Raw genomic sequence first — 18782 nt, forward strand, 5'->3', positions numbered from 1 at the left:
TTTGTTTTTGATATTTAAAACAATGTCGTGCAGTGTCCATATTTATTGCAAAACGTTACGTTTTACGCTCCTTCTCGGCATCTGCGTGAACGCGATCTTATCATGATTCAGCGTCACAGGACGTCATATGGTTTTAACAACCCTCTGGAAAACTGTTTTCGGTCGTTTAATAGTGCAAGTGCTGTTTTTGATTTTAATGTGTCTAAACTAGTTTTTAAGAATAGAATAAGAAATATTAGATAAGAAGCAGTCTGAGGAGTTTTTTATAATTCAAGACGAAGAAATAAATAAATGAAAGCGAAATAAGAAAAAACCGAAAACGCGTGCACGTGTTAACCGACCTGAAAAAAATCACTCGATGTTGGTTCAAAATTGGGCCAATCTTAAAAAACAGCACTTTTTCGTTTTTTGTTTTAAATTTAAAAAATACTTAAGCGAATAAAAATTTTTGACGGGAAAGGTCAATTTTTGCTAATGAGTACACGTAAAAAAATTTAATGTTGTTTATTATTAATATTTCTAGTACTTTTTTGTCAAAGCAGGCGCTTAATGACATGTATAAGAAAAAACTTATACATCGCATTAGTCACATACATTCGGAAACTTATACTTTTCATTAACTTATGAATGTTATTAGCTTTTTGATATGGGATCATTCATTAGGTGGCATAATGAAGAGTATAAGTATTTTCGAATGGTTTTTTGCCATAACATATAAGGTTATTTTTTTACGTGTAGTTCCGTTTTTGTCATTATCATTCAAACACTTTCCAACAAGATTTATGAATTTGATCTGATTTAAAAAAATCTGATCAGAATTCTACTGGGGTTGCTTTTCTTTATATGGAAAGCATTTCGCCATAATTATGAATGTATGGTTAAAATTGATTATTTTGATTTCTAAACTGATCCAAAACTATTTATCAGATCACTCTACAGGTAAACTATCCAAGTACAAAATCTGATAGATTACGCGTGACAGAGCTAGTGTTACCAAAATCAGCATTTTGAGCTCATATTGTGCAATAATTTACATCGTAATGATTACATACCTGATATACTATCAGAAAATCGAAAATCGTTGCTTGCCTTCGGGTAATTTGTTATGGATTGTGGCAAGGATGTTTTCGATCATTAGTATTGTGCCTTGCAACAAAATGACAACTTTCGTGATCATTTTCCAAGGCTCTCAAAGATGTGAAAAATGTCTCCGCAGTACAAATAGCACGTGCTATCCAAGCATTCACCGCCGGAAAGTAACACGTGGCGGCCAAATTAAAACATATCGAATTGGCTTTTTTTCAGGAGATATGTTGTTCTTAGGCGACTATCTGGCGCGTATTTTTCGTTGCGACCAAAAATGAGCGGAGGAGTAGATTTTTTTATGAGCGGTACAGTAATATAGGTTCGATAATTTAGTAGTTTGTCAATAACTCATTCCAGAGGTTAAATTTCAAACGTGATATGTGGAGGACTTCTAGAGCGAAGGTTTTTACAACTCTGCCTAATTGTTGTTTCTATTGCACTAATAACAGAGTTATAGCGCTAGTTGCAGTAACTTATTATACAGACTGATCGAAATTTTGTTATCATTTAGTATGTATTAGTAACTAATGCTTTAACTCTATTATTAGTTGAATCAAAACAACAAACTATTAGGCAGAGCTGTAGAAAAATATTCGCACTAGAACTCCGCTGTAACACGTTTTGACATTTAACCTCTGGGATGAGTCATTGTAGTTTGTCAATGGTCGAACTAAGACTATTAAATGATCTAATACATACTTGGATTATAGAAAAGTTTGGATACTTTTTCTACTGACTTCCTAAAATAGAAAATTTTCTCCGAATCCTTCCAAAACTCAGTTTCTCCTACATAATCCGAGTGCTTTACAAACGAAATTAATATCCTATGGAAAGAACCACGCGAATAAGGTTGATATAGCCATTTAAATGCACACAAAAAAAACACTAGTTCGGAATATGAGTCATTTTCGGGACTTGAGTCAAAACGGTTTATATTTTTCAACGTCCGATTGAATGCCACCGAACCAAAGCACAGCACCCGGTGCGTTACCGCACGTATGCACAAGCAGCCGATGTCTTGATGCAGTGAAATAGTTATTTATTGCAAATCGCGTAGCCTCTTGTTCTTCGAACACTGCCCTGTCGAGAAACAAAGATAGTTCAGGGGTAACGTGATAGGCTCTCAACCAGAGGATTTATGTTCGGTCCTCTTGTTAGCCATCTTATTTTTTTCAAAACTCATATTTTCTAGGAGTGTGGTATAATATTACGCATTGCAAGAAAAGTTTTGAATACTAGAAAATTCAAACAAAATTTTTGTATTTAACATTTTCCATGCTAATAATCAATGGAACCTAATGCTGTGTATTGTTTATATTTATATTCATGACATTTCTATAATTGAATCCATCTGATTGTTTGGGATATTTGAAAGAATTCAGGTCTGAACTTCAGATGATGGAGGAGGTAGGAAATGAAACATAAATGCATAAATTGAGAATCGATATGTACTCAACAGTTTTCTTTAATGATTGTTAGCAGAAACAAAATAGCTTTTGATTTGCCTTGGTAGTAATCAAACTTGCCCACCGAGTTTCAATAGAGAGTAAACATAAGTGGAAAATTATATTCGATTGCTTCAATGCACAAAGAAAAGATGCCTTACTGAATAGAAAAGACATAATTTTCAATAAAATTAGAAGCTTGCGAGTTTATGGGGCAGCAGACGCTATATCCAAGGAATTAATACCGGGGATTTCCCTCTGCGCGTTATTTCCGCGCAGACATCTAAATTATTCTTTTTTTTCCGTGATACTCATGAACCAGTTTCCCCAAATCTCATTTGCTCGGATCAACATTCAACCCAGCTGAGCTAAAAATAGAACATTGCCGCACGCAATGCGATGTGTGTTGGTGATGCTTCATACGGCAATATTCATCCGACGGCAAGAGACTGAAGCGAATGCGCATGCGTCCCACGTCTTCCCGCACACCAGCTGCGCTCCCATATGCTGATTGAACGCCACAAAGAATGATGCATGCATATGCGTAAAAATAGAACAGAAGCACGGCTTGCCGCTGATGCTACGATGGTTAAGCCGACCGATCCACAGTGGCGGAAATCCAGACAAAACCTAAAACAAAAATCGTTCTTTCGTGAAGCTGATATTATTTTGATTTTGCACATTTAGTCAAGGATAATTCCTCAATTTGTTAATTGTAGTTGGTAAATTTAATTTTTGGTGACTTGGCTCAAGTTGATGCAGTAAAGTATCTCCTAAACATATATGTATGGGAAAATTAAATTTGACTAAATTTTTTATCGGGAAAGATTCGGAAAGAACTGATATCACGCATTGAAATATATATTTTGTCTACTTAACAGTGGTTAGTTTGGCGAATTGCGCTTTGCTGCACCAAAGCGGAAAATTTACTGTTTCAAGGTTAGAATTAAGACGCTACTGTGGCTGCAGATCCTAAGTCATGGGCTTCCGTAAGTCTTTGGATAGCATAGCATATGTCGGAACTATTTATATTTCAAAATGAATTCAGCGTTACAAGATTACTGTTGCTAAATTTTAAGCGCAATCGTAGGTTTAGTCGAGCATTTGTATGGGGGACCACCACTGCGCGACGGCACATTGCCATTCCTTCTTTTAGGCGCATTCGTACGGGAGAGCGTTGAACGTGTTGAACAAAGCACGATGCTTTTTGAAATTGCTACATGAGGATTATTTACAGGCTGTTATATAGGGTATTTGTGCTTTTCTTAGCGCTTGATAGCAAAAAGGCATGAGAAAAGTTATGTCTAACGTTTAGCAGAGAAGATGATTTTTAATTAATGAACGGATATCCTATCCAAAAAGTTTTGCATTGATTTCCTCGCATCATAGTGAATCTACTTTTATCTCCAATAAATGAACAGCGTATCCAAGCGGTTTTAATAGTTTATATATTAGAGCATCATTACTAGGTGCGAGTGTTTTGATCACCCTCGCTGCTCTGTCATTTTAGTTTAGTCACTCTTTTTCGCACCGGTCGCTATTTTCGGTTATCATTTTGGTGGCTGCATTCCGTACCGGTGACGTTTAATAGTTCATCAAATAGCAGAGCTGTTTATCGCGCTACCAAATTTGATCACCTGTCAGCTGCGCTACTGTTTTAGCAACGCGTTTAGTAGCGACCGGTAAAGTGTCAAGTAATGATACTGCGCTGCCAAACGGCTTATACTCACCACGGCATCTTGTTCTAAGTTAATGTATTGAAACTGTATATTTTAATAACCAACGAGAAAAATTAATATTTTCTTTTCTCAATCCATTAATACTTCCAGTATAGGAAACGATACCCTAGCAGGATGAATTCTGTTGCTTATAGAGGCAATGAATATATGCCCAATTCGATGATTTATATTTGTACGTATCTTCTCACATCTTATGTGTATCGATGGTACAGTGGTGTAGTAACCGCTTCCCGTTTCAGAGGTCACGAGTTCGAATCCAGAGTAGAGCGTTTTGCTTTTTTTTGCACGTTAAAACAGTTTTTTGGCCATAACTCCGATACGCAAAGTTCGATCGATCTAATTTTGAATAGGAACCAATGGGACTGTATTCCGCGTCGAATGCAACTTGTTGCGAGCAAATCGGATGATGCTAAATTCCCAAAAACGTGTCTCACATTTTGTACACATACACACACACACACACATACATACACACATACAGACATCACCTCAATTCGTCGAGCTGAGTCGATTGGTATATAACACTATGGGTCTCCGAGCCTTCTATAAAAAGTTCGGTTTTGGAGCAGTTCTATAGCCTTTCCGTATACTTAGTATACGAGAAAGGCAAAAATAAAATAAAATAAGTATACTGTTACTATCGAACGTACTGCTATACACACTTATTCAATTTTAAGAAAAGAAAGCCATTAAAATAAAAAGCATAAAGTACAAATGTCTCCGAAAAGGTGGAACGGCACTTTGCTTTGACATATCTCAGCTGTTTTTATTCGTTGTTAGAAATTTAAAGATTTACAGAAAAAATATTTTAAACTCTTTTTAGTGGAATGTATTCAACCGCCTAAGGCGAGTTTAGTTCAGTCCATTTAATTCCACTACGTTTTGTTATCTTTGCAGATACGTATTTTGACCTCAGCTGTGAGGTCGTCTTCAGTGTCTTGTACTTCAGTCGAGTCAAGTACAAGACACTGAAGACGACCTCACAGTTGAGGTTGAAATACGTATTTGCAAAAATAACAAATCGTAGTGGAATTAAATGGAGTGTACTACACTCGCCTTAAACGATAAAAGACTTTGTAATTTAGACATTTTATAATTTTAGAAATTTAGGAATCGAGGAATTCAGGAAATTAGTAATCGCGTCCGGCGTCCGCTGCAGATAGCCGAACCAATGCTACCTGTGTCCCTGCCGAACCTTTCCGTAGCCGAACGGCTGCGGTGGGCGCCTCCACTTCACACTGTCGCCGCGGATTTGGTAACCGACAAGATAGCGTCTACGGTCGACGTGTGTGTGTGTTTTTTTTATTTCTTCCTAAGCGATGGAGGGGGAATCAGCTCAACAGACATCCTGGGTTGTCCAGGAAGTGCGGGGTTAGGCACCACCTCCAACAGCAAACGAGGGAGGCAGGACTACATCTCCGACCCGCTAATCCGTTTCCATTGCCGCCAAGCTTATCGTCCCTTCGGTACAACCAGAAAGAAATGCTTCAAAGGGGGGCCAGTGCATAACGCATCCTCGAGGTTAGCTGCGTGTCCTTGCAGCATCGAACATCGTGACTCGCTTTTTTAGAAGAACACCATGGTATCGTGCCAGCGCATTGCCGGCTTTCCAGGTGGCCTTACTACGCCCTATGTCCTCGGAAGGTGGGAAGGGTCGACTTCGCGCCTGCTTCCCTTGCACGACTGGTATCAAAAATGATGATGCCGCGTGCACCCCAAAGGCTTGACCTTTCTGCGATAGGGCCTATTCGCCAGCACACATAGGGACTTGCGGACGCGAGGCCTACGCCTGCCCCAGCCTTGACAACCCGCCCGGTTGACCGACGCCGCGAAAGCGACGATACCATGTTGTTCTTCGCGCGGCCGAGTTCGACCACAGAGCATGACCACCGGTATGACCCATGAAGCCGACTCCGATCCCTTGGACCACCTCTGCGAATCACTTGGTAACACAACAATGAGCGTCATTTCGATGCGCTGATAGAAGAAGTCATTCAATCATTCTAAAAATGAAGACCTCCATGAGTCTGGAACTCTAGTACACTGAATTGGAGGCGTTGATACTTCCCTCGACTATCTTATCACCTTGAAAGAAGGGCGAATAAAGGAGAACACATGATGTGGTTTGACTGTTTGGTTTCATTGTACTAGAGCAAGTAGGGTACGAATGCAAAAATCGTTGCTTACATTTATACCTCACCACGGCTTGGCTTGTTAGAAGGTGTTGCTCATTGTTTATCACAGCAACGATCGCTCTTGCTCATTGTTTGACATTCATTTGAGTGAGGCAGTTCACTCATTGGCTATGAATGTAGCATAGATTGCAAAATATCAATGCTCACAATGCTCACTCACACTTCCAATGCCCACTCTTGTGTGTTCTGTTTATGATGGCTAAGTATCAGAAGTGGAGTACCTCGTTTGAAGTTCCCATGAGATCGCTGGTGCAATTCTAGCTGCTTCGATAGGCGAGTGGTTTTATTATTATTTATTCAGCCTAAGGCCGGAGTGGCCTCTGCGGTACATAACAGTCGTCTCTGTCGACTGCTGTACGTACGTCACGCAGTCTACGGAGGGTCCGTAAATCGTTTTCCACCTGATCAATGTACCTTGACCGCTGCACTGCCGTAATCTGGAAAAGTGACGTAACAGCCATTTTACAACATGCATGTTTTCCATTTTTCTGTTAATGAGCTCGATGAGTAGTACTCGTTAACACCATTTTTGGAAAATGGCGTATACGTCACTTTTTAAGATAACGGCAGTGCACACCTCGCCTTATTGTTCCTAGAGAACCATTTTTACTCCAAGTGCTCGTTGATCCTCCACAAGCATTGTCCAGATCTCGTTCGTAAGCTTTCCTGCCACGTTGCGTCTTCGTTGTCCGCTGATATCGTTATCGGAGATCAAGTGAGCCCAAGTACACGAAATCTTCAATCACCTTGTTTTTGTCAAATAGCCGTTGTCTTCTCTTGAGCCTACTTCGTCTTCAACGTGTTAATCACTAGCATGGAGAACTAAAGTGCGATGAGCTGCAGCGAGCACCAATAGGTTGACTGCTATCGAGTGTCAGAGGTGGCATGCCCCAAATAGTCTTCCAGCTTCTACTTGGCCACACTATCACTCTTAGTGCGAGGTGCACATAGTCGCTTGAATCAATTGATTGCCGCCTGAAATATTTCTGGGTTGAGTGCTAGGAGACCGACTAGTGCAAAGGGATTTGGTTTTAGTGAGTCGAGTGTAGTTTACTTATACTCACACTACATTGGATACGCTTGACCAATGTGCAGAATGGAGAGATTTCTGTCACCATTTTCTAAACCAATGGAAGGTCTTATGCCTTGCGTTCGTTTTTTCCATAATGTCAGCGAAAATTGTGCACAAAACTGTACTCTTATCACACCGACCACAAGAAAGTTTGCCTCCATAAAAATCCATTATATGAGAACCAGAAATTTGTAGCACAAGTTCTTCAAAACAACATTTTCCGCGTTACGTAATATTTGAACAGGCCTTACATTTTTTGTTTTATTGTCCGGTGCGTACACAAACAACGTTGAAGGTCTGCCTACGCGTGAACATGCCACCAGGCTTTCCAAATGTACAGCCTTTCTGCTGCAGTCATTTTGGAAAACCGCCTACTGTCGCTTTGCATGGCATCAATCGCTCCATGCTGTTACTTCTCATTCGCCCGAAGTGTCGTGGCGACGACATGCACGTATATATGAATTAACGCTGTTGCCAAACTTTCGGCATCACAGCAGCTAGTTTAACATTGTAGCGCTGTGGATGTAGTGAGTTGGATGGGCTGTTCGTCGTAAGTGTTGTCTTGTCCGCTTTGACACTCATTCGTCGTCATAAAGACAGCCTACATTACTCGAAGAGATTCTTCGTTTTTTTCGTATGGACTGTTAATAAAACAGTTTGCCCGCGACTGTCATGAGGTGCTTGCCTAACGTGTGTTAGTAGAGCTTATTTGACTCAGATAGTTTTGGCGATCGATGCTGTGTCCTGCGATACTGGCGTGGTGTTGGCGGGGGTTTTCAGCTCCTGATGGACATTTGCATTATGCTAGTTTCTGTCTTACTATTATCGGCTGGTGCATAGTTCGATATAATTGTTCTATCGGTGGATACTTCTAGAGGTCGTCAATGCGGTGGGATGGACATCACCCTTAGGTGACATGCGGCGGCTGTGGTGGGGGCATCGGCGTGGTGATAGAGGTTTCGGGGCAGTTAGGATTAAGTTTTAATATAAACAGATGTAGGATTGAACAAAAATAACCTTCAGGGTTCATACTGTGGAGACTACAGTCCCTTCCCGATTTTGGCAACACGACCGGATTTTATTGTTGCCAAAATGGGGATGTTGCCAAACCCGGAAAAAAATTCATACAAGATTTAATTTTTTTTTTGTTTGCTTGATTGAAACTAAATACTTAGAATATGTACTACAAAGTATGTGGAGTGTGTTTAAGTGATGCACGCGCATCATAATTGTCATTTTTGCGATATCTTCTATATATATAAAACAAAGTTGGTGTTTGTACGACCGCGCATCAATCGGGAATGGGTAGACCGATTCGAACGGTTCTATATTCGTTTTGTTCATCTTTTCACAAAGAAGAATGTTATGATATAACTGGTAAACTTTTAAAACCGAAATTAAACATTATTGATGAATCGATTTTTTATGCATTTCGCACGAGTTTTTTTTTTTTTTGATCATATTTTTATCTATAAATTAAACCATTTCTAATAGAATTTCTCTCACACGGACATGGCTCAACCTTATGTTGTGAGAAGACTATGGAAAAAAAAAATAACACTTTTTATTCATTTTAAAATTTGATTGTTACTCCACCTCCAGAACGACTATATTCTTTGCTCCACAACGACTCGCCAGAAGCAAGACATTTTTTTTAAAATGTTCACAAATACAATTGTTGTTTCCAAATGACGTTATTCGGTGCGAATATTGTTCAGGAACGGTGATTTAATCCTACATTTAAGGTATTTTTTTGAATTAAAGATAATCATATATCTTGAACTTTCCACATAGATTTCCATATAGATTCAAGGTCAAATTCATCATCGTACCGGATCATTGCTGTCGGCGCCGCTGAATGAAGATCACAAATTTCTTCAAATTTATTTCGTCGGAAATTCCGATACCGAAATTGATCAGCGTTGTACAATCAACCGTGCCATAAACCGCCAAATCTTTGGAGAACTGCAAGAACTTTTGCACGTACACATGCATTGGTGCGGTTATTCAAGACGGCATTGGAAATCATGCCTTCTGATGACCATAAAATTATCATCAGAGTGGACAAACGACCAAGTGGAAGTCACGAGCGACAATTCAACTCCCCCACAGTTGATGAAATCGCTGTCATCATCGTTGGTGAACATGTTGAATCCCGTGACATAGTTCTTCAGCGACGCAATGATGGTCAGCTGCAATGTGTTTATGAGACCCATAGATCATACGACGCAATGCAATATACACTCATGTTCTGCCATGGAGAAGATGGATACCACTTTCAAATCAGCATGATAAATCCTTCGACAGGTTACTAACTTTGAAAAGAGTTTATTTAAACTTTGATTATTGAATACTTTTTTTTAGGAGTAGAAGTCAGCAAAAAAGTTAGTACAATGAATTTCTATGCATACCGTTTGATGATTAGGGAGAATGTTGATAACCATTTACTGCGATATCGTCGGTTGTTCCAACAGTATGCGGTCGATATGTATGTCAAAATAGAGACTGAACGATTGAATTTCATACGGTTCAATCAATTAAAATTGCGGTCTGAAGAGTACATACATTTGCGAGATGCTATGAATTCAGATGGGAATGTGACCAACATAGGACGTTTAACAATTCTTCCATCCACATTTGTCGGCAGTCCACGTTACATGAACGATTGTGCTCAAAACGCCATGACCTACGTAAGAAATTACGGACGTCCAGATCTTTTTGTAACCTTCACTTGCAACCCGAAGTGGAAGGAAATTTCTCAGCTCTTGATACCTGGTCAGACATCGAGTGATCGGCATGATATCGCAGCACAAGTATTTCGGCAAAAGCCCATCCAGTCGAAAAACACCCTTCCAAGCAAAAATTTCTTATGGATTTCATTACTAAGAAAAATGTGTTTGGTCACGTTAGATGTTGGATGTGCTCCATAGAATGGCAAAAAAGAGGTCTGTCTCATTCACACAAACTAATATGGTTGGTAGATAAAATACGTCCTGATCGAATTGATGATATCATAAGCGCGGAGATTGGGGCCCTCCTTAGCCGCGCGGCTACAAAGCAAGACCATGCTGAGGGTGGCTGGGTTCGATTCCCGGTGCCGGTCTAGGCAATTTTCGAAGTGGAAATTGTCTCGACTTCCCTGGGCATAAAAGTATCATCGTGTTAGCCTCATGATATACAAATGCAGAAATGGTAACTTGGCTTAGAAACCTCGCAGTTAATAACTGTGGAAGTGCTTAATGAACACTAAGCTGCGAGGCGGCTCTGTCCCAGTGTGGGGATGTAATGCCAGTAAGAAGAAGAAGATAAGCGCGGAGATTTCCGATTCAGAAACTTACGCCGAATTGTTTGAAATTGTTACAACAAATATGTTCCACGGTCTATTTGTACAATACAATCCAGAGTCTCCATGCATGGTTGGAAATATTTGCCAGAAACGATATCCACGTCCATTACTCGCAGACACTATCTCCGGAGACGATGGATACCCACAATATCGTCGCCGATCCCTCGAGAACAATGGCAAAACAATTACTATGAAAGTACGAGGAAATAACATTATCGTCGACAATAGCCAACGTTGCTCAAAGAAAAATTTAAAGGTGAAAAAGTGCTAATCCCGAGAATCCCGATAATTCCAACTGATTTGCCGTTTAAATTCAAAGGTATTCAATTTCCAATTCGCTTAGCGTTCGAAAAATGACCATCAACAAATCGCAAGGCCAAACATTGGAAGTACGTGGATTAAACCTTGAATCCACATGTTTCTCTCATGGGCAACTGTATGTGGCATGTTCACGCGTAGGCAGACCTTCAACGTTGTTTGTGTACGCACCGGACAATAAAACAAAAAATGTAAGGCCTGTTCAAATATTACGTAACGCGGAAAATGTTGTTTTGAAGAACTTGTGCTACAAATTTCTGGTTCTCATATAATGGATTTTTATGGAGGCAAACTTTCTTGTGGTCGGTGTGATAAGAGTACAGTTTTGTGCACAATTTTCGCTGACATTATGGAAAAACGAACGCAAGGCATAAGACCTTCCATTGGTTTAGAAAATGGTGACAGAAATCTCTCCATTCTGCACATTGGTCAAGCGTATCCAATGTAGTGTGAGTATAAGTAAACTACACTCGACTCACTAAAACCAAATCCCTTTGCACTAGTCGGTCTCCTAGCACTCAACCCAGAAATATTTCAGGCGGCAATCAATTGATTCAAGCGACTATGTGCACCTCGCACTAAGAGTGATAGTGGGGCCAAGTAGAAGCTGGAAGACTATTTGGGGCATGCCACCTCTGACACTCGATAGCAGTCAACCTATTGGTGCTCGCTGCAGCTCATCGCACTTTAGTTTTCCATGCTAGTGATTAACACGTTGAAGACGAAGTAGGCTCAAGAGAAGACAACGGCTATTCGACAAAAACAAGGTGATTGAAGATTTCGTGTACTTGGGCTCACTTGATCTCCGATAACGATATCAGCGGACAACGAAGACGCAACGTGGCAGGAAAGCTTACGAACGAGATCTGGACAATGCTTGTGGAGGATCAACGAGCACTTGGAGTAAAAATGGTTCTCTAGGAACAATAAGGCGAGGTGTGCACTGCCGTTATCTTAAAAAGTGACGTATACGCCATTTTCCAAAAATGGTGTTAACGAGTACTACTCATCGAGCTCATTAACAGAAAAATGGAAAACATGCATGTTGTAAAATGGCTGTTACGTCACTTTTCCAGATTACGGCAGTGCAGCGGTCAAGGTACATTGATCAGGTGGAAAACGATTTACGGACCCTCCGTAGACTGCGTGACGTACGTACAGCAGTCGACAGAGACGACTGTTATGTACCGCAGAGGCCACTCCGGCCTTAGGCTGAATAAATAATAATAAAACCACTCGCCTATCGAAGCAGCTAGAATTGCACCAGCGATCTCATGGGAACTTCAAACGAGGAACTCCACTTCTGATACTTAGCCATCATAAACAGAACACACAAGAGTGGGCATTGGAAGTGTGAGTGAGCATTGTGAGCATTGATATTTTGCAATCTATGCTACATTCATAGCCAATGAGTGAACTGCCTCACTCAAATGAATGTCAAACAATGAGCAAGAGCGATCGTTGCTGTGATAAACAATGAGCAACACCTTCTAACAAGCCAAGCCGTGGTGAGGTATAAATGTAAGCAACGATTTTTGCATTCGTACCCTGCTTGCTCTAGTACAATGAAACCAAACAGTCAAACCACATCATGTGTTCTCCTTTATTCGCCCTTCTTTCAAGGTGATAAGATAGTCGAGGGAAGTATCAACGCCTCCAATTCAGTGTACTAGAGTTCCAGACTCATGGAGGTCTTCATTTTTAGAATGATTGAATGACTTCTTCTATCAGCGCACCGAAATGACGCTCATTGTTGTGTTACCAAGTGATTCGCAGAGGTGGTCCAAGGGATCGGAGTCGGCTTCATGGGTCATACCGGTGGTCATGCTCTGTGGTCGAACTCGGCCGCGCGAAGAACAACATGGTATCGTCGCTTTCGCGGCGTCGGTCAACCGGGCGGGTTCCGAGCCCGAGGACGGAAAGGGGACCTCGTCAAGGCTGGGGCAGGCGTAGGCAACGCGTCGGCAAGTCCCTCTGTGTGCTGGCGAATAGGCCCTATCGCAGAGAGGTCTATTTGGGGTGCACGCTGCATCATCATTCTTGATACCAGTCGTGCAAAGGGAAGCAGGCGCGAAGTCGACCCTTCCCACCTTCCGAGGACATAGGGCGTAGTAAGGCCACCTGGAAAGCCGGCAATGCGCTGGCACGATACCATGGTGTTCTTCTAAAAAAGCGAATCACGATGTTCGATGCTGCAAGGACACGCAGCTAACCTCGAGGATGCGTTATGCACTGGCCCCCCTTTGAAGCATTTCTTTCTGGTTGTACCGAAGGGACGATAAGCTTGGCGGCAATGGAAACGGATTAGCGGGTCGGAGATGTAGTCCTGCCTCCCTCGTTTGCTGTTGGAGGTGGTGCCTAACCTCGCACTTCCTGGACAACCCAGGATGTCTGTTGAGCTGATTCCCCCTCCATCGCTTAGGAAGACATAAAAAAACACACACACACGTCGACCGTAGACGCTATCTTGTCGGTTACCAAATCCGCGGCGACAGTGTGAAGTGGAGGCGCCCACCGCAGCCGTTCGGCTACGGAAAGGTTCGGCAGGGACACAGGTAGCATTGGTTCGGCTATCTGCAGCGGACGCCGGACGAGATTACTAATTTCCTGAATTCCTCGATTCCTAAATTTCTAAAATTATAAAATGTCTAAATTACCAAGTCTTTTATCGTTTAAGGAGTGTAGTACACGCCATGTAATTCCACTACAATTTGTTAGTTTTGCAAATACGTATTTCAACCTCAACTGTGAGGTCGTCTTCAGTGTCTTCTACTTTACTCGACTGAAGTACAAGACACTGAAGACGACCTCACAGCTGAGGTCAAAATACGTATCTGCAAAGATAACAAAACGTAGTGGAATTAAATGGACTGAACTAAACTCGCCTTAGGCGGTTGAATACATTCCACTAAAAAGAGTTTAAAATATTTTTTCTGTAAATCTTTAAATTTCTAACAACGAATAAAAACAGCTGAGATATGTCAAAGCAAAGTGCCGTTCCACCTTTTCGGAGACATTTGTACTTTATGCTTTTTATTTTAATGGCTTTCTTTTCTTAAAATTGAATAAGTGTGTATAGCAGTACGTTCGATAGTAACACTTATTTTATTTTATTTTTTACATTTATAATGATATAATAATTCAATGAAATGCAGCGGTCTCCAAAACCAGTTCGTTACAAAATCTTCATCCTTCAACTAAGGCGCTTAAACCTTTGAAATCTTTCCAATCGTACAGATTGGCAATTGTTGTGGACAACAATCCTTCATTCAATTTAATTAAAAGAATGCTTTCCAAATTTTGAGCCGATAATTTTGTTCTCGCTGGCGATAATACCAGTGCCAAAGCGCTGAAAGCTCGCTCCACAGATACCTGTGTTGCCGGAACAGCCATAATTGCGAGAGCCACCGCTGATAGCTCGGGATGGGTCTCTTTACGACCAAGCCAATGTTTCCAAGTGTTATACTTATAGTTTTGATGCGTTTCCAAATCTAGAGCATTAATTTGCTTTTCAAATATGTTTTCTATTGTTGATTGTGATGTTGCTGGAAGGAACCTCCAAACAAACTCGTCATAAAATCATCCAAATTGGACGTAGACGTGTTTTTATCATCGGCGTTGTTTGCCCGTTGTGGTTGTGTGTTGTCAAATGACTTGATCCTTTCCGATGTAGCAACGATGAATTTCTGTATAAAAAAAATGTTAGATACAATAAATTTATGTCCACCGGTGAACCACACTACATCTAAAATTCATAGTTGAGTAAGGCTAATTTAGTGCATTATCACTAAATAGCTAGTTGTTTATTAATGGTTAATTGCAGAAAATAAATGCAGTGGTTCTCTAATTGTATGTAAGTAGCTAACTATCACAGGCTGGGGGGGATAAATGTAAATTCGCCGAGAAAAATTGTTATGAGAAAATGGTTAGTACATTGGAAAGAAATCGCATGGGAAGCAAGTTTTTTCGGTAGAGATTAGTTACCCAACAGGGAAAAATATAAATGGATACTTACTCTGGTTTCCTCCTTTTCATCCGGACTTAGAACAGATGATGATATATAATTGAATCTTGGATCCGTCAACAATGCCGCTTTGAAAACCGAATTTTGCTTCAGTTGCTGCAGTCTGGTTTGTAACGAAGCTGCTAAAGACTTCGCCAGGTTATTCGTAGCTTGTTGTTTAACCATCATCATGCAGCGAAGCCAGTGGATATAAAAATCGCCCAGAGACACATGTTTTTCTTGCAACACGTTGGTGGCGATTCGAACTGGTTCGAACGCATTTTTATAGTCGTGAATGAAGCTCCAGTACTCCGACAGATCTGGAGTATAAAACATGTTTCTTTGAAATTCTTCTCGATTTGTCGATATCACAACGGTTTAACTTACCTAGTTCTTTGAACTGATTTCCCAGTTCTTTATAAAACTCCTCGTGCTCGTAAAAGTTGAGAATCATGTCGTAAACCCCACCCCATCTCGTATGGGCATACAGTGGAGGCAACGGAACATTTTTCAAGTTGAATGATGGTTTATAAGCAATTTTCCTGCAGTGCTTTGCTACAGTGGTGATGCTGCGGATTCTGCTGTCTGTACTTCTGATAACATCCGTTACCGCCAATTGTAATGTATGAGCCGCGCATCTGATTTGGCTCACCTTGGTCGAAAGCTCATCCATTAAGTTGGAAAGTAGTTCATCGCTATCCCCGTAATCCTCATTATCTTCATCCAGCATTAATTTTTCGGCCTTAAGGAGCTGGACATGCTTGTCCAGCTCTTTGATTGCTGCCAGCATATTCGCCCCGTTGTCGCACGTTACCGTGAACACTTGTTCAAATGCGATATCAAAATCAATCAGCACTTCTTCTATTTTTTGCATGATGAATTTGGCAGTCTGCCGCTCATTTAACTCAAGCATTGCTGTTTTGAAAAGAACAAATGAAAACATAAACCCTTTATTAATTTTATATCAACAAAAAAAGTCTGAAAATGTAGTGCTACGACGACAAGAGATGAGTATTTCAAGAAGAGTAGCCCAAGAACCGGTCCTATTCCTGTCATATCAGAGTTAATTATCTTCTTCTATAATTTTCAGGCTATTGACACTTTTTTATTTAGCTCATCGTGATGTTTGCTTGGGTATTCCAAAGATCTTTCCTTGAATATTGTAGTGGAAAATCCCAAGAAAAAAAATCCTGGAAAATCCTGAGAAATTCAAAAGATACTTCTATCACACACACACACACACACAAAACACACACACATACACATATACACACACACACACACACACATACACACACACACACATGCGGGGCAGCAGGGACTTTGTCCAAGGGCTTGACGACCCCTCCCCATGGCCACTGCGAGTTAGACCGGGACCATCGTCCCTAACCCCTAATCCCAAGGCGTCAAGCGACCCATGCCGAGGTGATGCATGGCCAGGGGGGTGAAATAATAAGCTAGGCCTTTAACGGAGCCTGTGGGGTACCTGGGCACCCCCCACAGAAATTGTCCCTTACCACGTCATGCTGGGCTCTGGCGTGGTGGACCTCTTTTCCCGAGCAACTCGTGGGATCAAAATGGAAAACCAAGACAATTCTTCAACTAGTGGTAGTAGTGTAGGCGACAATCCCTTCGCAAGAGGTGGGTTGTTCAGGTCTCCGCCTAGGAGGCCAGAGGCAATAGTCGGCAGCTCAGTGCGCAGCGCCAGCGTGGGTCACTTAACCTTCCTCTCGGCTAGTAAGGAGGAGCTTCAGGAGGAATCCCTGGAGGAACTTAGGATGAATTCTTGGAGTAACTTTTGGATGAATTAACCTTTCCCGTCAATAATTTTTATTCGCTCAATCGATTCTTTGGCTTATTTAAGGTCAACTTTCCCAGAAAACCCATATTTTTTGACGCCTATAATTTTTTTAAAAAATATTGGTTCTTTGGAAAAGTTGAACCTTAATAAGCCAAAGAATCAATGAATCGCCTACGTTGAACGTGTTTATAGTGGCACACTAGGAGTTTACTTTCGGAAATCAGTATGACCAGGGTTGTTACGACTACGCGGATTTCGCGAATTTCGCGGATTTGGCGCGGATTTGCTTAACGATTTTAAGGTTTCGCGCGGATTTAGTTTAGATTTATTTAGAAAATTCAATAAATGAAATGCTAGATATGAGGACGTTTGTTTGTAAATTAGTTTTATGACTTTCTTGACGGGCTTTATTTTCATTAGCCAATGTTGCTGAGAACAAAACTTACGGTTGAAGGCTACTAACATTATTTTTCGGATATGTCCAAGCCAAACGCATGTATTATACTCTTAAGCATTCTTTAAACAAATGTTATGAGGAGAGGGACGCCACTTGTTGCCATTTTTAATCCATTCTGAAACATCACAAAACATGTCTATTGAAGGACATTAACACCCATTTTCACCTTGTCAATTTCTTTGTAATTCCGAGACATTTGAAAGTTTCTGATTGATTTTTTTCTTTTACGATGAACCACTTATCATGATATATCATTTTTCAAAAGTTTTTTCGTCAGGAATTCTTTAAAAGTGTTGAGCCATTTTATATTGCTTTCAAAATATTCATCTAGAACGAATATAAATTGAAAACACAAAAATGTTTTTTGATTTAATGCAGATGCCTCATTTTAATAAGTGCTTCCGCTTGAAACATAAAATTAGAAGATGACTCTCAAAAGTTATTTCTGAAGGTTTTTTACGATATATTTACGATTACGGATAACACCGATGGTATTCAATTTTATCATCAATTTCTGCGACAATTTCTAAAACGATTTTCGCAAGAATTTATGAAGAGATTTCCGCAAGTTGGCTCTGAAGATTTTCCGCAGGTTGTTTTTTAAAAAAATACTTGAAGTTACATAAAAAGTCCTTCGCTTTTGTACAATTGTAGAGTGCAGCAGTTGGATTTCTGCAAACATTTCCGAGAAAATTTCAGTGAGAATTCCCGGAAGATTAACCACAGGAATTGCTGGGATGAATCTGCACACGAATAATGAATTTCTGCAGGAATTCTCGGAGAAGTAAATATTCTAGAAGATTTTTGCTGAAATTCCAGTACGGTCAAATAATGTTGCAACCATGTTAGGTTTTGTATTATTTGGTTCTTAATACGAATTCAAATAATTGTTTTACAAAAGCTTTGTTTAAAACCGGAGCTGCATTGTCTAATTCCTTAATCTCTACACAAATTTGTCTTGTGATCAATAATTACAACAAAGTTGCATAATTTATTACTTCACAAGAAATTACGGTTTTGGCAGATTTTTTTTATTTTCCAAATTTATCTGAAATCAATTATGGTCAAATCTGACCTGAACATTCTTTGTATATCAATGTATCTTGTGCCGAACTTTATAAAGCTCGATCAACAAAAAATAAACTGACAATAACGGAACAAAACATGCCAAAACAATCATCTCATTTTAAAAGCGGTGCTTATTGAATTAGTTTAGGCTGTTTAGTTCTTGTTCACTTAGCTTCAATACTTTTAGTGGTGAATAGGGCCATCTAGAGTGGTTGTAATACTAACTGCGTGTTACTTAGTATGTAGAGGAAA

The 18782-nt window shown here is 40.4% G+C and overlaps 1 protein-coding gene across 1 annotated transcript; it reads right to left on the reverse strand.

Annotated features, from left to right (window-relative positions):
* Window positions 1–14361: 14361 nt before the first annotated feature.
* Window positions 14362–16131, reverse strand: LOC134202653 (uncharacterized). The gene is given in 4 exon segments (XM_062677679.1): window positions 14362–14755; window positions 14758–14887; window positions 15217–15524; window positions 15592–16131. Coding segments are annotated over 4 exon segments (1332 nt in total). The 5' UTR covers window positions 16118–16131; the 3' UTR covers window positions 14362–14387.
* Window positions 16132–18782: the final 2651 nt, after the last annotated feature.

Source organism: Armigeres subalbatus, unplaced genomic scaffold (genome assembly GCF_024139115.2).
Source record: "Armigeres subalbatus isolate Guangzhou_Male unplaced genomic scaffold, GZ_Asu_2 Contig1315, whole genome shotgun sequence".
NCBI lineage: Eukaryota > Metazoa > Arthropoda > Insecta > Diptera > Culicidae > Armigeres > Armigeres subalbatus.